The sequence below is a fragment of the Solanum dulcamara genome, chromosome 5 (genome assembly GCF_947179165.1).
Source record: "Solanum dulcamara chromosome 5, daSolDulc1.2, whole genome shotgun sequence".
NCBI lineage: Eukaryota > Viridiplantae > Streptophyta > Magnoliopsida > Solanales > Solanaceae > Solanum > Solanum dulcamara.
The window spans coordinates 77928083-77949673 of NC_077241.1; the positions used below are offsets into that span (position 1 = coordinate 77928083).

The 21591-nt window shown below is 30.3% G+C and overlaps 2 protein-coding genes across 4 annotated transcripts; both read right to left on the reverse strand.

The window, feature by feature from the left end:
* Positions 1 to 6216: 6216 nt before the first annotated feature.
* Positions 6217 to 11487, reverse strand: LOC129890076 (probable E3 ubiquitin-protein ligase RHB1A). 2 transcript variants are annotated; one of them, XM_055965600.1, is made up of 5 exons: positions 11367 to 11487; positions 8485 to 8616; positions 7038 to 7473; positions 6839 to 6948; positions 6217 to 6746 (listed from the first exon to the last, which is right to left on the reverse strand). In XM_055965600.1, the coding sequence occupies exons 2-5, from the start codon at positions 8554 to 8556 to the stop codon at positions 6714 to 6716; spliced, it is 651 nt and encodes a 216-aa protein (XP_055821575.1). In that variant the 5' UTR covers positions 8557 to 8616; positions 11367 to 11487; the 3' UTR covers positions 6217 to 6713. The 2 variants fall into 2 exon arrangements, with proteins under 2 accessions (XP_055821575.1, XP_055821576.1); XM_055965601.1 differs by having other exon boundaries at positions 11287 to 11487.
* A 5783-nt stretch (positions 11488 to 17270) lies between these two features.
* On the reverse strand, positions 17271 to 21155 carry LOC129890078 (uncharacterized). 2 transcript variants are annotated; one of them, XM_055965602.1, is made up of 7 exons: positions 20890 to 21155; positions 18797 to 19378; positions 18347 to 18494; positions 18124 to 18254; positions 17897 to 17959; positions 17744 to 17812; positions 17271 to 17659 (listed from the first exon to the last, which is right to left on the reverse strand). In XM_055965602.1, the coding sequence occupies exons 2-7, from the start codon at positions 18986 to 18988 to the stop codon at positions 17585 to 17587; spliced, it is 678 nt and encodes a 225-aa protein (XP_055821577.1). In that variant the 5' UTR covers positions 18989 to 19378; positions 20890 to 21155; the 3' UTR covers positions 17271 to 17584. The 2 variants fall into 2 exon arrangements, with proteins under 2 accessions (XP_055821577.1, XP_055821578.1); XM_055965603.1 differs by lacking the exon at positions 20890 to 21155 and having other exon boundaries at positions 18797 to 19390.
* Positions 21156 to 21591: the final 436 nt, after the last annotated feature.

Genomic DNA, 21591 nt, shown 5'->3' on the forward strand with positions numbered 1-21591 from the left:
TTTAATAACAAATTAACTTTATAAGATCGTTTGGTTACCGAGATTAGTATTTGCGTTGTTGATATAGAAATTAGTGATTACTTTTATATTGTATTTGATTATAAGTATTAACTAATATCGATAAAATTAGGTCAAAATCTTATAATCATTTATTATCTCATATCGGATACAGGATACTAACCCTAAAACTATAAATCCTAGAATTATTACACTTTTCAGATAATTTTATGATCTTATTTTGAAAAAATTAAAAGTATAGAGTTAAATCTCACGACTCTAGTCTAAAAATTTGAATATTAATTTATTAATTGTGTTGAAACAAAATTGACATAGTAATTACTAAGTACATAAAATACTAGTACTATAAATAACTTTATTTAATAACATTAATTTTAAAAGAAAAAGGAATAAATTATTCCATATATCTTTTTTTCTCTTTTCCCCCTTTTCGTCTCCTTTATCCTAGGGTAGTTTTTTTTTGTTTTTTCCTTCTTGTTGGTATTAGTAAATGTAAAATCAGAAGAAGAAAAACATCTTCTCCATATATGATACTCATAAATCATACTCTAATAATGACTTGGGGAATAAAAGGAAGTTATGTTGTGATTTGATATAAAATTTAGGACAGTTTAAATAAGAATTCATCGCTTTTATAAGATCTAATAGTTATAGCTTATTAAATAATTGACAAAGAGGGGGAAAATCATTTTTAAAGAGAATTCAATCGCTCAAAAGAATTTTTAAAGGATCATTCAAAATCTACCCTCAAACAAATAGAATCATTTTGAATCTATCCCCTCAAACACATAAAATTATTTTATCAAGCACAAACTAAATTAAACAAAATGTCTAATTCCTATGTACATAAAAAGAATCCAAGAGAGAAAAACAAAAACATAAAGCAAAAATAAAAGAAACAATTCAATCTATACAAACATGTTTTATTGAAATTAATTAGTACCTTTTTTCAAGTGGTGTTTGATAAAATTCCTTCAAGCCGACAGCCACCTTTTTTTTTCTTTGATTGCAAAAAGGAGGAAAATAATAGTTCTGTTTTGCTTATAAAGGGTTTTTTGATGTCTGAGATTTTGTGAATTTAGACAAAATGCAGATGTAGAAAAAAAATTAAAGTAAAATAAAAAGGATTAATTTTGTGGGAAAATGATACTGTAGTAAATATTTTTCTCGTTTTACTTTGTTTGTCATGTTCTGACTTGGTACGGAATTTAAGGAAAAAAATTGAACTTCATGATTTTAAATTAAAGATATGCAGATCTTGTGATTTTAAACATGACATGTAGAAAATTAAAATTAAGAAGTTATCACAAAGAAAAAAATATATTTCAAACGGATTAAAGAAAAAAATAGGATAAATAAATTAAGAATAGTAAGTAATAGTCAAATTACCTAAATATAATAAACCCTAACATTTAAATAATGTAGAAAATAGTAGAAAAATATAAGGTATATAATGAGAATGATGAAAAATATTTAGTTACCGTTGGATTAGTCAATTTTGAAAATAATACCCTTAGGGGTGTTCACGGTTTGGGTAAAAACTGATCCAAACTGAGAAATCAAATCAAGTCGATCAAATAAATCTATTTTTTATTTGGTTTGGTTTTACATTCTTAAAAATCGATAATATTTGGTTTGGTTATGGTTTTGTTCAAAAAAATCCAAGAAATAACCGAATCGAACCGTCAAATTATATATATTTTTTTTTATGAACACTTTTTTATGCAAAAAAATACAATACATTAATTTAAAATAGTAAGGTATGATACGTCTTTTATTTATACAACTATTTCATTAGCTTATGCATTATTCAGTAAGTTTATGTTGTTTAGTATATTGGATTAACTAACAATATAAGCAGGAAGTTAAACATAATTAAAGTTCTAGTATAAGAATTATAAGATCCAAAATGGCACGACGATAATTTACTTTTTTGAATGAATTTTTGTCTTTTTCTCTCTTTTGAATGAATCTTTTCTTTTATTTTTGTGTATTGTTGATAACCGAAACCAAACCGATGGATATATATTTTATTTGGTTTGGTTTGATTTTAATAATTTTAAATTAAAACTGACTAAATTAATTTGGTTTTGATTTTGATCAATAACCAACCCAAATCGATCCGTGAACATCCCTAAATACCCTATTTATAAGAGTTTCAAAAGAAACCAAAAAATGGCATATCAAAATTATTGAATTTCTCAAAAAAAATAAGTCGTTTGGTTATCAGTATTCTTGTGCAAATATAAAATTTGGGTTATATTTATTCCGCATTTGATGATAATATTACGTAGTTAATAATATCGATAAAAATTTTGATCAAAAACTTATATTATTCACTATATGATGTTGAATGCGGGATAACAATACTACATAGTTAATATAAAATTTGGATTACATTTATTCCGCATTTGATCATAATATTACATAGTTAATAATATCGATAAAATTTTAATTCAAACACTTATATTATTCACTATATGATGTTGAATGTGGGATAACAATACTAGGTATAATCTCTAAATAATTTTGTAATCTATTTTGATACAACTAAAAGAAGAGAGTTAAACCTCGTCAAATCTCACAATTCTCATTAATACCCTGTTTGGATTGACTTATTTTTAAGCAGCTTATAAGTTGAAAATTATTTATAAGTTAAAAAAAAAATAGGTACAGGCCAACTTTTTTGTTGATTTATAAATTATTTTCAACTTGTAAACTGCTTAAAATAAGTTCATCCAAATAAACCCAACTATTTATTGGGGCTTATTTTAAGCACAAAATGACTTTAAGTTGGCCAGCCAAACACTCAAAAAAAGCTAAAAACAGCTTATACGCAGCTTATAAACCAATTTAAACGGCTTCTTAAATCTCTGTAATCCAAAAAAGTGGGACATCAACAATGATATATCGCACATCATATTGGTGTGGCATAGTGAAGTTAAGGCTTGCCTCCGGAGTTTTGTGTTATACAAAGGTACTAGCAAAATTTAAAGTTAAGTTTCATAGAGTGTTGATTAGATCGATATTGTTGTATGGGGCAAAATGCTGGCTAGTTAAGAACTCACATGTTCAAAAGATGCATGCTGCAGAAATGAGGATGCTAAAATAAATGTTTGGGCATACTAGGAGTTATAAATTAGGAATTAGATTATTCGGGATAAGGTAGGAGTGACCTCCGTGGTAGACAAGATGAGAGAAGTGAGATTGCTATGATTTGGATATGTGAAGCGGAGATGCGCAGACAACCCAGTAAAGAGGTGCGAGAGGTTGGATGCAGTAGACGTGAAGAGAGATAAAGGTAGGCCGAAAAAGCAATAGGAAGAGATGATTAGAATGAACATGGCGCAATTTCAGATTATCGAGGGCATAATCTTAGATAGAAGGGTGTGGAGGTTGCATATTAAGGTAGAAAGTTAGTAGGTAGTAGAATGTTCCCTTGCTTTTGAGGGTTCAGGCTTGTTGGTGTCTGTTATTGTACTAGTCATAATTTTGTTAGTTCTAGTTTTTTATATCTATCTCCATCTGCTTATTCAATATAAGATAGGTAAAAAATTCTGATCTAATAACGATAATATTTTAAATCAGAATTTTATTATTATTTACTACCTTATATTGAATAAGGAATCATAATTTTATAGTTATTATAATCTCGGGATAATTTTGTTATCATTAAACAAGGAGAGTTAAACCTAGAAGTTCTCGTATTAATTCGGGTAGTAGTTTCTCAATTATTTTAAAAATAAAATTGTCATAATTACTAAGTAATAAAATATGAAAAGTAATAAATTACTTTCTTCGATCTTTTTAGGTTTTAGCCGACGGCACTCTAAAATTGTCCATATAATTTATTTTCACAGTTTTACCCAACCTTTTATCTATTGTACACTTAAATTACTCAAAACATGTACTTATTAAATAATTCTTTTATAATTAACTAAAAGTATAAAATGTGTAGCACTCGTGTTAAAGTAATAATGATTTAAGGAAATAAAAGGAAATTTAGTATTGATTTAATATACTCTTTTCGTCCATGTTTACATGTTCATGTTTGATTTAGCTCAATTCTTAAGAAGTAATAAATAAAATAGCAATTTTATCATATCACCTGTAATTATTATAAATCCTCTAAATATTGAAAAATGAATAGAACTTGATAATAAGAGTAAAATAGATATAAAAGATAAACTGTCTCTTGCTTTTTCAAACTGTGACAAGTTAAAATGGATATCTATTTTTATTATAATGGACAAGTAAAAATAGATTAAGAGAGATTAATTTAAACCGTTCAATATATTACATAAAAAGTCGTTAATAAAAAGGGAAAAAACATGATGTGATTGTCGGCAATTTAAATGACTCGCCTTTGAACTATATGAGTCGAAATACACTTTAGACCTAATCTAAAGATAAATTATAGTAAAACAAGTATATGCTTATTATACGCAAATTATACACACAAAAATAATGAGCGTGGGGATTACAAATTTACAATGGCTACTATGGCTACTGATAAAAATGTATATAATATGTATAAAGTTTATGATAAATGTATATATAAAGTGTATAATATAAATATTTTGGCTACAATTAATCGTTTGATTTTATGTGGTCATTCCATTATCAATATTTCACTAAAATGATTACTTATGTACTTGCCCCAATAAAATAAATAGGAACAATATTCTATTTCCTAGAAATACTTATCACTTTTTGATTTCCTAAGAATAAATTAAGAAAATCCTGGTTAATTATATAAAATTGAAATTTTCTTCATTTTTCATATGAAAAACATGTAATAGTAATTTGTGGACTAGTATTTGCGGTAAAACTTAAATCTGTTTTAATATACTTTACTTGAATAAAAAATCTTTCGAAAAAATCTCTCTACCTTCACAAGGTCTGCGTCTTGTGAGATTATATTGAATAATTTTCAGTATTTATTCACTCGAATCTGATAATAAATTGATCGTTGAAAAAGGAAAACTTTTCTCCTAAATTATAAACTTAGTTGTGCATGGATATAACCAGTCAGATAAGGGAGAAAAATTAATTTCTCAGATTTAATTCTATAGGTAACTATATCAAAATTTAATTTATATCCCATATTTAGTACTTTAAATAGGGAGGGTGGGCGGTCGATATTTTCAAAGTCGGGTTTCAATAATCGGTAATTGAAGTAAACATTAAATACCAAATTTTCAAAGTTCGTCCGATAAATCTCACTTTGCTACAATAATTATGTATTGAAAGAAAAAATATTTTGATAAGATAAGCTCATAATTTACCAACATTTGACATGTTAGATCAGAGAAATCATATTAGATCTCCACTCTCAAGCTTTAACACTGAATTTTTAAGTATAGGTCAATCAAGATATTCAAATCACTCATTAATGTTACATATATATATGACAAACAATTCATTAGGGCTGAAAGTCCGATATTCGATTCGATATTCTCAAAATTCAATTCTGATAATTCAATAATCAAAAATACATACAAAATACCGAACTTTCAAAATTCGATCCAATACAATAACTAAACTTCCTTACAATAAATCCTAATTCGTTTAGATAAATTTCCTATTTTGATATTATCTTGGACCTATTCTTAAATTACAAATTACCCGACAAGTCACATGTTAAGCCATCATTAGATTTTTGTCAAAATTCGTTTTCATTATAATTATGAATTGGCTGGTAATGTTTACCATGATTAAAGTTCTTGTAGCAATAATATTCCTAATAAAAATAAAATATTTTTTGCATTTTAGTTTGTTTATAAAATTTCAATGCCAAACATAAAATGATTTTTTTTTGTTGTTGTTGTAAAGCTTAGGAGAAAGCAATTTTGCACTCAATCAGTCAATTTCTCCTATAACTGGAAAAGTCTTCAACCATCCTGCACTAATAAGGCTGTTAAATGGGACGGGCCATCCGTCCCAACCGTCTCAGTTCAGGCCCGGCCCATCCCAGTTCAAAGAGCACAATGAACAAGTCTAGTATTTAAGTGGAAGCAGATAGATAAGTAAAGGTAACCATTATATCATAGTCTTGAAGCTGTAAATTATATTACTCATCGAAACTCGAAGCTAAAATCTCGAATATCACAAAAAGACAGAGAAACGAATAGGACAAGATCAACCCCCTGGTGATGCTTTATATACATTAAGGCTACGTATGAGAAACTTTGTACGTAAAACAAATGCAAAACTGCAAAAAAATTCAATGCTTATGTGTGGTGTTTGTACACAAAAATGGAGTTGTTCCTATACTATCTGCATATTTACAAGCATAGAAAATGGAGCTACCAATTCATTATCAACTGACACCAAAATAAAAAAAGACTCTTGTCTCTAAGGTAAGAGATACAGAAAAGCACAAAAAATCTGCAAATTGAGAAATGCCTATATATCGCGGATTAAAAAAAAAAGGATATTCACAATGGAAATGAACCTATGCGATGTATTGAAACCAATCTCTCTTTTTTTCCTCTTTTTTCATAACCTTTTCAATCATTGTCCTAATTATTCCCACATCCAAGCTTAACGATTTGACGCAAACATATGAAGGAAACATGTGAAGAAACTATGGCTAAAGCTGTAAAACTACCATGGACAAAGTATTGAACAACACTTCTTGACATACAACAAAAGTCACTGCAACCAACCACCTATAGGCGGAATTCTTGTTGCTATTCATCAATTGCAGGATTAAAAACCGTTTCCTACAACCAAAGAGAAAAGGATAATGATTTGTAGTGGTAGTTCATTTTACCAGTCAACAATTTAGTTGAGGTTATTACAATTTGAAACAAACCTGATCACAGACGGGGCAGGTGTCACTTCTCTCCATCCATTCAAGAATGCATGAAAGATGAAACTGATGCTCGCATTTTGTGCTCATTTTTGGATTCTCAGCATCATATTCTGCAACGAGGAGTACAGTCATTGTACAGTTTCTAGTTGAAGCTACAAGCAGGGAGTTGGGAGCAACAGTGCTTGAAGCTATTTCTCACCTTCAAGACAGATGGGACACTCTTCTTGTGGTGGCAAAACCACAGGTACATTGGATTTTTTGAGTTCCTCAGACTTCTCAAGTTCATCTTCCACTTCCTTAATTGCATCAAGCTGGATATCTGCGGTTTGCACATTGCCTTCAGACTCCTTTTTATCCTTGTCTACAGCTTCGGCAGCGTCTGCTGAGTTCAATGCACCACCAGTTTCACTGTTTGTTACTTGAACTGCTGCCTCGTTCTTGATGCCATCTCGATTACCTGGTGGAGTCCTGGGCCTTCCCTCATATGTTTCATAAGGCATTGGCATCGGAGGTGGTCTGTAAGTGTCAGGACTTGAGGTATCCAGATTTGTATCAACCAAAAGCGCAGGGGAGAATGCTGCAGCTGTGACATGATGAGATGACAAAGGTTCGCGCTCTTCTGGCACTGTAGGATACTGCAGAAAATTTTAAAGTAACATAAATCCATTTGGGCACAGCACAAATACATAAACATTGTAAAGCAGTCCCATTAAAATGGAAAGGACTACAATCTTCAACTACAGAGAGCAATCAGAATGTAGTAGCGAACTTTGGTTACTACTTAGTACTTACTAATACTTGTAATCATCCTCTAATATCCAACCCCTTCTCTCTTTACCTAATCCTCTTTCCTGACTAAACAGGCTGCTGACAGCACTATGATAATTGATAATAGACCAGCTTCTCTGCCAAGGACCAGTATACTGCCCAATATCCAAGACAATGAAGCATTTGCATACATTTGGGACCATATAGTGGATTGACTTCCAAAAAATCATATTAAACCTCTTGCAAAATCTTAAAAACAAGAGACAAAAATAAAGATTTTGCTAATGGAATGAACTGATAACCAAACATACTACAAAGAAAACTGCAGTAGAAAATAAAAGGCGCTTTCTGGGAAGTGCTCATAGCCAGCATATAATGGATGAGGGAAATAAGAGGGGGAAAAAAAGGATTGGAACCCTATATTAAATAATAAACAGTCTACTTAAATATATCCAAGGTTATTACATTATGTCACGGCATGCAACATGGAGGTTCAGAACCAGGTTTATCAACCAACGAAGCATGAACAACGCATACAGTAATGCTTCCCCAACGTGTATACTCCCTGGACAGAAATCTGACAGTATCTGTTAGTGTCCTAATTCATTTAACTTGCAGACACTAAGTTCCTAAATTAGCACACCAGTTTTACTAGTTTTTCCCTGTTCAAATTTTTTGGAGCATACTAAAATTCTGATAAGTAGAGTTGGCATGGTTTTAGCTAAAAACAACAAGAGAAACAAAGGGGATAGAACTGAATTTCTCCTCTAACAATAAATTTCAACCTTCCAAGGGACTTTGAGCCAGAATGCTGTAATCGGAATATTCAGAAATTAAAAGAAGGTAAATGGCATCTGGTATAGGGATATATCACTTACGCGATAAAATGATGGTGAACCGTTCAATTCCACTCCTTTTGAAGCACAACAGCAACAGCAACAATTACCCATTTTTGATAATTTATCAGGTCAACCCCACTGAAGTGGTTAACTCCTGGCTCATTTTTCTCTCTGCGGCATTACATCAGACTAAGTATCAATTATGCGATGCAGCAGATTTAACAACCAAAGAAAGTAGGCGTGGCCTCTATATTGACCATAAAAGTACCAATCAAAGGAATGCTTCCAATATATAGCAGGCAGAAAAAGAAAAAATATAGCAGGCAGAAGGATATTACATCATACACTAGGGTGCACGTTAACAAAATGATTACGAGAAAGCACTGTTATGAGAGCTAGAAGCAGCAATTATAATTGTTTGTCACAAATTACTCGCTAACAGAGACCAGACAATCTATTTATAGGAGAGACCAGTTCGGAAATTTATGAAAAATACAGCAAATCATGACAAAGAAATATGTATCACTAAGCACAACCACCAAAATTATGCCACGAAATTATATCTCAACATTTCAGCTTATGTGATGGTGATATACAATCAAAGTCCCATGGTTGTACTACATTTGTAGTGACCTAGCAAATTAAATGTGATACCTTTCACGTGTTCCACACTTTCAGGTAATCGATTGGATCAGAATGGAGAAGCCAGTGTTGAATAGGAGTTGTAACTCTAATTAACTAAATATGGATTACAATGGAGATCCAGCATAGAATTAGAGTTGTAATCCTAATTAACTAACTATAAATGGACCATGGCCCTCAATACCTCCATGGCAGCTTTTTTGAGTTTTTCGGGCATCAAATGGACAATGGGCCGCAATACTCCTTTTTGAAGCTGAATAGAGTAGGAGCTGATAGAAGAAGGGCGAAGTGGGGGAACACAACACCAGCTTGTATCTGGTGGACAGTTTGGAAAGAGAGGAACATGCGGTGATTTGAAGATAAATAAGATTCCATCCAGACTAAAGGCCAACAACAACTTCTTTGTTATTTTTTTTAAATTTAGAATGGAACTTGTAAATGAAGCAGAATCACTTCTAGAGCTATTAGAGTCCCTACAGGTTTAGAAAGGGATAAGCTTTTGTTTTCATACCTTTGCTCTGCAGTACAGAATTTCCAGCACTCTTAGTTGTTATAAAAATAATTGTGCCATTTATTGAAACAGAAAGAAAATTCTAATGAGAGAAAAAGTAGAGATTGACTTTCAATTCAGAAGCAAAAGTTACAGAGATTGCACCAAATTAGTCATGACATCTCTTCTATGAATAAACAAACAACCACCATGTCTCAATCCTAAACTAGTTATGATTAAGAATCCGCTCTATTCGAGTCCATGTTATTATTTACATATTGTTAACCAACTTGTTATTTAAGACAAATTATAGGTTTTCTAAAACTAGAGGGTCTAAATCTCACACTTTTCTCCGCCCAGATCTAATACAAGTGTAACAACAACAATTAAACCTTGATCCCAACAAGTTGGTAATTCCTATGAGGTTACATTGCTTATACTGTGTTCGGTATTTAGCTAAGTCCGCATGATTGTGGGAGGTTGTAGCATTTTTGAATAAGCTTCCCTTCATGTTATTTTAGGTTTATCCTCATCTCTTTCTAGGATCTTCAATCAATTACTAGCAATCTTTTGTTATAAACCAAGTTATATGTGCATTTATTACTGTGAGCTGGTTCCACAAGAGTTCACTAATACTGGAAAGCAATTCCTTAGGACACAAGGTCAAAGAAAGGTTCCAAGATAAGTTACAATCTTACTGATATGACTAAGTCTACCATCTGAAGCAAGAAATTTGGACTTCGTTTGTAAATGGTAAACAGCAGCTGACCTCTCCCCAATACCAAAGTAAAGCTTCTCATAGCCATTAAACTTGCTAAATATGACTAGGTTTCTAAGCCATCCGAAACCAAGAAATTTGGACATAAACGGCAGCTGACCTCTCCCCAATACCAAAGTAAAGCTACTCATCACCATTAAACTTACTGATATGACTATGTCTCTAAGCCATCCGAAACCAAGAAATTTGGACTTCGTTTGTATATTGTAGTCAGCTGACCTCTCCGCAATACCAAAGTAAAGCAACACATCGCCATTTAAACTTACTGATATGTCTAAGTCTCTAAGCCATCCGAAACCAAGAAATTTGGACTTCGTTTATATATGATTGAAATCAAATGAAACCACAATCTGGATCAGTAACTGCTAACTATAAAACTCATCAAGCTCATACTAATCTATTGACGTGCCTTTGACCCTTGACAACATTACGTTTCCGCGAGCTTACAAAATTCTACAAGAGAACTGAAAGAAACTCATAATAAGCTTAATAGTACAACAACTAAACAAAAGTGCATTTCATGACCTTTCGATGTCCAAAGCTCATCTGTAAAGCACCAAAGACAACTCAAATTTTTGAATCTACTCTCTCGCGGATCAATCACACCGCCAAAATCCAGTCTATATATAAACATAAATACTCATGAATTGAATTTTAACTTAGAAATCGATATAACACCAGTAAACGGCAGCTGACCAAAAGTAAAGCTACTCAATCGCCATTAAACTAACACAACAAGCCCTATTTCCAATCCAACACATCAAAATGATCCAAAAACAACAAAATTCAAATCCAAAATTCACGAAAACAACAACATAATCTCCATAATTCCATATAATAAGCTAAAAAATTCCGAATTTTTTTTTAAAAAAAAAAACTACGAAGTCGAATTGAAGCTGTAAATAACAAAATAAACAGTGGATAAGCATACTGTAAATCTCAGAGATGAAGAAGACGACGATTGAAAGCAGAAGGTATAGAGATAGGATTTGTGTACGTATAGATTGTTACCTGTGTGATTGAATTGGGTGATGAGTCAGAAAGTGAAGAAAAACGGTGAAAAGGTTTTTTTGGGGGTGGGCTTAGGTGGGTAGGAGGGAAGAAGAGGCAAAAGCGTTTGGGCACTTAACCTTACAATTCATTTTTATTTCTCTCCATTCAATTTGGGATTATATCTATTAATCATGTTTAATATTACATCTTTAAAAATATTCCGATAAATAAGTAATTAATATTAGATATAATAATAATAGATTTAATATATAAATATGTTTTTTAACTTGATTTTAGCTAGTATTTATGTTCTTCAATTTTGAATGTACACAAATAAACACTTAAATTTGTATAAAATTAAATAAATAGACACATATGTTCAACGTGACATAATATACGCAAAACATCACGTAGGATGTGAATTGTCATGTAGTATTACATGTAGGACGCATATATCTATTTGTTCAACTTTATATAAATTTAAGTGACTGTTTGTGTACACCCAAAGTTAGAGGGCATAGATGATATGTGAGTCCAATTTAAAAAGCACGTTCATGTATTATGCCTTAACATTAAAAGTGAAATATGAAAAAAAAATATTTTTTATTGATATGTTAAAAGTGACAATTAAAAGTAAAAAATTATTTTTGGAATAGTAAAAGTGAACAGATGGAATATTATTATTATAAACTATACTTGCTTCGTCCACTTTTACTTATTCATTATACTAAAAATAAATGTCCAATTTGAAAACCAAATTATAATTTATATCACTTAGTGTCTGTTTGATTAAAGAACAAGTTATTTCCAGATTAGTTATCCGAATTATTATTTCAACCTTAATATGGAATAAAAATAACACTACAATCCCAAATAATTAATCTCGAAATAAGTTATTCTACGAATTCTAATCAAACATCAGATAAAATCATCTTAAAATTAATCCTGAAATTAGTTATCTTTTATTCCTCGAACCAAATGAACATTTAATTCATAATTTACTTTAATTATTAACCACCCTCATTTTTCAAATGCATTTTTTAAATTATTAATTTTTATATTTAATTAAATAATGATATAATAAATTATTATTTTATTTTTTAAAATATCATGACAAATTAATATGAGACAAATAAAAACGAACGGATAGATGGAATATTATAAGAGTCGTACATATTCATTATTAATAATTAATGTGGGAATCGGGAAAGACCATTGATTTATTCTTTCTTTTGGAAAATTGTACGTGGCAACGACTAATGCGTGAGAGTATGAAACTCCTCGAAATTCATGAACAAATAATAAATGTGAAATTCCACGCTATTTTCAATATGTTTACTTTATACTCAATTATTGATAAATTTTTTAAAAAAAATCATCCCGAAATATGTGTGATTTAATTCATTTTTATGCTTATAAATAAAAATAATAATTAAATTTATGAGGTAATGCATATCAATTTTTTTAAAAAAATTAAAATTAAAAAAAAATTAAACCCCACTTTTTACTTTTGCCTTTTTGTCTATTCCAAAATAATATAATTTATCATTTAGAAAATATAAAACTTCATTAAAGAAAAGAGAAAATATGGGGAAAAAATTCAAACGTTTATCTTGAATTTTGAACAATAAAAAATATCTTAAATTCAATTAATATAAAATAGAGGGAGTAATTTATTAAATTATTCTTACTTATTAGATGTTTTACGAGAATTGGACATTATTAAGAAGAGACAATTCTTAAATATAAGAGTATAGTTGAAAATTACTATTCATTATCTTGAATTCTTAAAGTGATACTTATTTTGGGATAATTTTGTAAAAGCAATACTTATTTTGAGATAAAGAGAGCATATCGTTGATCTCTTTATATGGTAAAAAGGTTATATTTAGACTATTTTTAAGAGTATATTGTCCTCAAATATGAAGTGATGATACGAACTTAATGTAATACTATAACAATAATTTTAGTGTAATCGCACAAGTAAAATTTGGAGATGGTAGGATGCACATTAACTTTATTTCTATTTTTGTAACTTGTGAAGTAGAAAATTTGTTTATGATAGATCGTCAACTCAAAAGATTTTTTTTTTTTTTTGAAGTAGGATTACAAAAAATATATGACATTAAAATAGCAAAGTACAAAGTAAATACATTAACAAATATATACATCAATAAGAAAGTATGTGACTACTAAATAATACTGCTAAGATAGTACATGGGTGATTAAATCATGAAATAGTTAATTAGAACTCCCTAATAAATTACAATAAATTAGAGATCAACGATGTTATCAACCCTTCTTTGAAATGTTATATCAAGCCTAATTTAAATAAAATGATATAAACAAGATTTATATAATCGACTTCAATTTACTTGTAATCGTGCATATTAGTCTATTTCACTTTATTCAATCTTTCATTATTAAAAAGATTAATCTTACTTTTCATAAATGACAAGATAACTGGAGTTTGCTTGTTTTTTTTCATCAAATTCAAGTTACTCAATTTTATGTATCATCTAAAAGTCACAATACTACTCCTATATTGGTGACCAAATTATTAGGGTAGCTGAAAAATGTTGATAAGAGGTAATTCACTTTAATGTAATTATAGGCGGAGTCAAGATTTAAAGTTTATGAGTTTTGAACTTATCAATGAATCTCTAATGTGTCTTAATTACTGGATTCACAATTAAATATTTATAGATTTTGGTGAATTTTCCATTACAAATATAGAATCTAAACAAAAATTATTAGGTTCATCCGAAGTCACGGCTCGTTATATATTAAGCGGACGAGTTTCTTGCCTTATTTACCAAACATATCAGTCATATCGTATTATTTCTTCTTTACTTACTATTACAAAAATTGACTTATCAAAGGAAAGTTCAAGGGAAAAAACAAAAGAATTTTCAAAGGAAAGTTCAAGGGAAAAACAAAAGAATTTTCAAAGAAATTGGAATCTTATTTGTTTGGGTTAAACAAGATTTTATTTCTTTGTTTTAATGTCTGTGGCATGGTTAATTGCAGACTTGAATTCAGTATTTAAATTTTATGAGTTTATTTTTTAAGAATTTTAGTATTAAATTTATTGTATTTTGAAAATTATGGTTCATATCTAATATTTATTATTATAATATTAATAAATTTATGCTTTGTGTTGAAAGTATAGTGTTTAAATAAAATATGTACCTAAATAACTACATCTTCCCCTATTTGATTAGGTGTAAAGTCTAAGGAGGAATTTTCAATTTTATGATCGAAATAAGGTATAATTTCATAGATATTTATGTAACTATGAATCATTTTATTGAAGCTAAAATAAGACAATATGACACATAAATTAATTAAAACAGAGATATTCGAGTCACATTTACCAAAAACCACCTTCTCAAAACCTTCGTTTCAAAAATTAAGTCACCATCAAATATAAACGCTTTAAGAATTTAGAATATTTATTATTTTTTTTAAAAAATGTGGTCTCTTTTTGCTTCCTTAAACGTATAATCATATTAAACTCTAGCAATGATGCTTTTAATATCTTTATGCAATCATGAAATGTATTTTTTTTTTCAAGTTTGACTATTAAGTAATACATGTTTTATGAAGTTTAAAAAGTCATTTTGATATTAAAGACAAAGAAAAACATAAAATAGTTGTAAAAGTCACAAAGATGTTGTCATATTAGAAAGAAATTTTTAATTGCATAAAAGATCTTAATGTAATTAATAAAGTAATCAAGATATATTAGTTCCAAATATCTAGATAATCTATAATAATTGGACAAACTTACTTTTCAACAAAATCAAAAAATGATGTAGCCGACATAATTGTAGTATTTTAGAATGGAGAACAATTAGTTTAAACCCATGATGTACCTTACTTTTCATGATTAAAATAAACTATTGTCTCAATAAGTTTATCCATCTTAGACGAAGGATGGTTTAATGCACATTATTTGTTGGAAAAGTATGTGACGTATGAAAATTAAATGTTAGCTATATATTATAAGATACATATAATTTTGTATATTTTTAATATAATTGAGTAGATCATTTTTTTATTTTTTGCTTATGATGTATGGACTTTTTAGGCTATGGTCTAAAGATCTTGAACGAAATGAAAATCTTAACAGAAAACGTTAAATCATGATCTAAAATATTGCAATTTGCAAACGTTAAACAACTTAATGCTTTGTTTATGAGGTTGATAAATATATGAGCAAACTTTAGACCTAAATCTAACCATTTATGAAAGGATAATTTATTAAAGTCTATATTTGCACAACTTTCAAAAATAGTCAACAAAATCTAAATAAGGCCTAAAAATGGACATTTTGCATAAATCAACCTCTTTTTTTTTTATTATTGATAGGCGGGCTTAGTTTAAATTGGGCTTGGTTATTCAACACTGGTAACAAAGGTGTGGAATGTCCAAAAGTTGAAAGCCCATTAAAGCATTCCCTATAAGCCCAAATATTTTGTTATGATCCCAAAGCTAAGACCCATTTTGAGCTATGCTTGGTTTCATATGGGAGATCCATTGACAGAGTTATTATGTTTAATTTGTTTTCTTGAGTTATATAGAATCAAATGTATTACTCCAATCGTCCTATATTAGTTGCTCATATTACTATAAATAATTATTCAAAATTACTTATAAATACTTCTTCCGTTCACTTTTCCTTGTTACTTATTCCTAAAATATATTTTTATTTTTATTTATTACTTTTGACATATTAAGAAAAGAAAATTTTTTCCCCATGTTTTACTCTTAGTGAGTGTGTCAAGTCAAACAGTGACAAGTAAAATAAAACATCTATTTAAAATACAATTTCCATAAACTTAGTTGACCTTTTATATAGGAATTCAATTTCACTCGAATATATTTTTTAAAATACAAACAAATTAAAATGGAGAGAGTATTCGAAACAAGTTGGAGTTCCATAATGGGAGAAAAGTGAGGAATAAATAGGAATCTACATTCCATTTGCTGTTTGACTTCACATAGAAAATAATGTCATCAGTCATCACCCAAAAAATAAAAAAGAATTTAACGTAAAGACATCCCCCACGTCACAAATTTTTAATGCAAAAATAGTGCGGTTTGTCTACTTTTGGGACTTGTTAATTCAAAAATAGTCATCATTTATTAAGTTATTAAAATATTGTTATGAAATACATTGTGTTGAAGTTTCATATCTAAAATTTAAATTTTCTATTTTAATAAAATTTTATCATAATTAAAATTTGAACTTAGAGGAAAAGTCATTGAACTTTAGAATTTTTCTTTTCATAATAAAATCTACATAGTAATCGGAGAGATTTTCGCTTCAACAGTTTTAATGCTTTCCTTTATATTAATTTTCTCGTAGCAAATTATATTGAAATATCATATCTTTTTAAAGTATAGTTTTCTTAGTTTTATCATCGTTTAAGGTTTAGAATTATTGACTTTTGCATAACATTATGTTATTTTGATCCTGATAATGACTTTTCAATTGGGAGATATTTTTGTCCAAATATTATTTTCAAATGAAGAAGTGGCTAAACATTAGGAATTTTTTTCATAATCATAATATTAGAGTCGAGTGGAGTGGAGGGAACAAAGTGGGTCCACTAAAACAGAAATAATAGAGCAAATCCAAAGAGTCTCCCTACCTTTTGCACAAAATCTTTTGTAGGGACCAATTAATAGAATTGTTTTGGTACCAACTTTTAATATTATAACGTGAAGAGAAAGGGACTCCTCTCAATCCCTCATATAATTATTAATTTGAAAGCCAATGTTAGGTTTAGTTGCACAAATATAGTATTTCTTCGGTTGGTAGATATATTTAATACAAATATAACCCCACAACACCAATCAGTCTACATCTGCCAACTTCTTATAGTTGACTCGTGACACCTATTTACAGCCTGGTTTCCATATCCACATATTTAATCATTTATAATAATAAAAACAATAATTATGTTTTGAAATGAAGGTTATAAATGTCAACCGGATCGGATCGGGTCGGGTCGCATCCGAATAATACAAGGTTAGGGATCCGGGAGAAAATTTGGGGGAGATAAGCTAACAAAGAAACTCCCACCACTCTCCATTAGTAGAGTCTATAATTAGCTGAACTAAAGTTAGAGGTTCATAAATATTTACTCTATATATGCATGCATTATATTACAGATAATAATCCAACCTTCTTCACAAATTTCCCTCCCTATCATCATCAACAAATCTCAATGTGTGTCAGTTGATCTTAATCTCTTGGCTGCACGGATGAATTCCACCACCACTTGTACCTCGTTCACTCGCTGAAAAGATTAAGATCGGAAGCATCTGTTAGGAAAATTCGGGGCTATGCAGTTTAAGTAGTATAGCAAAAGAGAGAACCAGACCTGTGATGAGAAGTGCTGCTGCACTGCGCTAAGTAGTTGTTCCTTCGTTGGGTTAGGGCTAATATGTGCCTGCATATACACGAAACATGTTAATAACTTGAACAAACAGGTTTGATCGATCACTGAAAATGATTCATGCTGGTAGGAACTTACAAGGTTGAAGTTTCGCCAGTACCTCCATAATGAACCAGTTCCTAGTTTTGCCAAGTTCAACCTCTGATAGTCCAAAAAATGAAACAATTTAATAAAACAAGCATGTTCCAGTATAGATGAAACCTCTAGCAGCATATTTATTTCATTTGAGTTTCTGTAGTACCACAACATCAACAAAAACCAGTTTAAACACCTGGACAGAGACGAGCTCTACTTTATGTGCTTACCGGTTGCAAATAGTTAGGTTCAACTTCTCTGCAATTGCCATGGTTCATCGTCTTTGGTGGTCCAGATAAGGCCCATGGCCTTGTATAACGAACTCTAGGCTTGCTCACTTTTCGGTATACGACACCAGTAGCTTCCAAATACAAGGATTATAATCAGATAAGAAACCTTTTTCAAGAAATTAGAAGAACTGATAAAATAAAGTTTCATATAATGGAGACTAACCAAAGTGATGATTTTCTTTTTCACCAAGGTCTGAACCACTGCTTGAGTCATCAAAGTCATAATCATCGTCTTCTTCATCCCCCGTGGGAGGTTCTAGCACACTCAACGCATTTCTTTGTAGCTTGACTTCAACCCCATTTTTCAGGACCTTCAGAGTTTTGAGACAAAGAAGTTTAATAACTGATTCCACAATCAATTGGATAGCAGAATCACACAACAGCAAGGTCTAAAGCTTAACTATTTGACTAATAGAAGTCATGTTGAGTTAAATTCACTTTGCTAGCAAGTCCAGATGAAACATTACCTATAAAGGTAGGTAAAGAGAATACCCCTATAATCAGAAACTTAATAAGGAAGCCAGTTCAAAGGTTGATTAGGAAGAGTCATTTTGGATTGTTGGGGTAAAAGGAAAAAATAACATGCAAAATCAAAAAAGAATGAAGGACTCACCAGCCAATGCCAACCACCAAGCCCAACAGCCTTCTTGACAACTCCCTGAAGCCCCAGCAAAACACTCTTGGTTCTGTTGTTTCCCGTCACAATAACTTTGGTATGCCTAGGAAGTACAGACAGTTCCTCATCACCACTCTCTTCGCGGAAAGGTGATAACACCCGAGCAGGACAAAGTTGAGTCTCCAGCATTTTGCTCGTCTCAACAACCAACTAATCAGTGACCCCAATGAAGATAGCAATCGGACTAAATCAGCTACTGGTACTCTGGAACCAAACTATGGAATTCTACATAGTGACTAATTGTTTCTCCCTTGCTCCTCATTACAATCAAACAATGAAAATAACAATATCCCCAACAACAGCCAACTTGGTAGCAGATCAAACTTCAACTTCCAGTACAGAACTAAATTCCACGAATCTCAATTCAGATACCTTTCTATAGAATCTCCAGTCCTAATAACGCGATTCACCTCACAATCGAATGGCTTTGCTGACAGAGACTGAAATCTTTTTAAGTTTCAAGAACCAGAATCAATCAAGCTAAAAAAAAAGTAGAACTCCCAGTCTCAAACGAAAATCCTGAAAAATCAACTATCAAGAATGTCAAAAAGGTAGCCAAATAAGGCATTTTCATACAGCCATATATACTCAAAGGAGAGACACAAAAAGAGAGTGACCTTTAAGATCTAATAGACTGACACGAAATTTCTTATGGAATGTTGAATGCTATGAGCCAACAAGCAATTAAATTTCTGCAAGTCACGGATTCAGCATGAGTAATAAATGCAAGAATGCATGATCCATTAATATCTACTGCTTATAAAAATAAAAAAGTTCGTACATACACTATTTCTAATGCATATCCAATTTAAGATTAAGGCAATTTAATTAAGCTTAACCTCTCCAATTCAATCAAAATTAGCAACAAAAATCGTACTTAGCTAAGATGGATAATATAGATATATACTAAATGTTTGCTAATCGCAATTCTGCGGCTTTCAATTTGATCCGAAGAAATCTTTCCACTTGAGTAATTAAAAAACAATAACATTAACAAAATAAATCCTTGAAAATGACAATTAAAATTAAGAAAACTGAAAAACTGAGAAGAGATCAGAATTTTAATTCGACTGGGAAAATTGGATTTTTCTCAATACTTAGCATCAAATAGTTAAACTAATACAAGTAATCATATTAAATAGTAACATTAACCCAAAAAATGGAGGGGAAAATGTAATATAGAAAAACTGCAAATCAATAAAAGCTCAGTATTGTTGATTTAACAAGAAAAAAAATCCATTTTCGCATTGAATAAAAGATCAAACAAACCAAAAATAAAGCAAGCAATCAAGTTAACCAAAAAAATTATTAAAAAAAAAATCTGCAAATCAGAATAGTTGATGTGACTAAAAAAATCAATATCCCTATGTAAAACTTCAAAAAAGTGACACTCAAGCAAGCAATCATGCTGAAATCGTTCAACAAATTCAGTAGATTCGAACAAAAAAACTGTAAATTAGAGAAGAGCTCAAAAAATATTAATTTCAATGTTTAAAAGAAGGCAAAATCCCGAATGTAAAACTTAAAATAACTGACAATCAAACCAAGCAATCATTGCTGAATCCGTTCTACAAATTCAGTAGATTCAAACAAAAAAAAAGCAAATTAGAGAAGAACTCACAATCATTATTTTCAAAGTGAAAAAAAAAAAAGAGAATCAATTTCCCAATGTGAAACTTCAAAAAAAAGGGACAGTTAAGCAATCAATCGTACTGAATCCGTTCAACAAATTCAGTAGATTCAACCAAAAAACTGCAAATTAGAGAAGACCTCACAATCATTAATTTCAAAGTGACTAAAAAAATCAATTTCCCAATGTAAAACTTCAAAAAACTGACACTCAAACCAGTCACTCATACTGAAATCGTTCAACAAAAAATTCAGTCGATTCAAACAAATAAAAACCAGCAAATTCGAGAAAAACTCAGAATTATTAATTAATTTCAAATTTTTGTTTTTTATCCACAATGCTTAGAAAAAAATCAATAAAAAGCAAACACGTCAAATCCGTCAACAACAGCTTACGTTACCTCAGTTTGAATGCAAATACAGTGCATTCAGAATACCGAGAAACAAACACCAGATTGAATTTGTAGTCAGATTCGAGTGAAATGCAATCTGATAGAACAGAATTTTTTGAGTAATCTAGAGAGAGAAAGAGAGAGCATACAGTAAATGCTTCACAACTGCCATTGGAATGGAAACGACCTGCTGCTTCTTTCTTCTCATTAAAAAAAAAAAAAAGGAAGAGAGAGGAGAGAGAATATCGAGACCCACTTGTACGGTCACTTGGCTTTTTCTTCCTTATCTCTTTATTTCTTTCTTCTTTTCCGTTTTCATATTTAAAAAACTGGTTTGGATAGTTAGCGGCTTAATTGAGCCGACTCGGGTCTGAGTCCGTTGAGTGTTGAGCCGAGTTTTTTTTTTTTCTGATTTATGCACTGGTAATGTGTACAAAGGAATCCGAGGCTTTTTTGAAAGCGACAGTACGATAGACCCTCTTGCTTCCTCAATGGAAGCGTTACGAGAAAAAATTTTGACGTGAATTTGAATTAGTTGAGTTATATTGTAAGCGTAATTTTTGTTGATTTTGTTATTTTAAAATAATTATTTTTTATTTATCTTGCAATTTATTGATTTTTTAGATTGCGATTTAAATTTCTTTTAATAACGCAGGAATGTAATGTATGGGTTAATAATTTATGAATTCGTAATGTAGTGATTAACTTCCC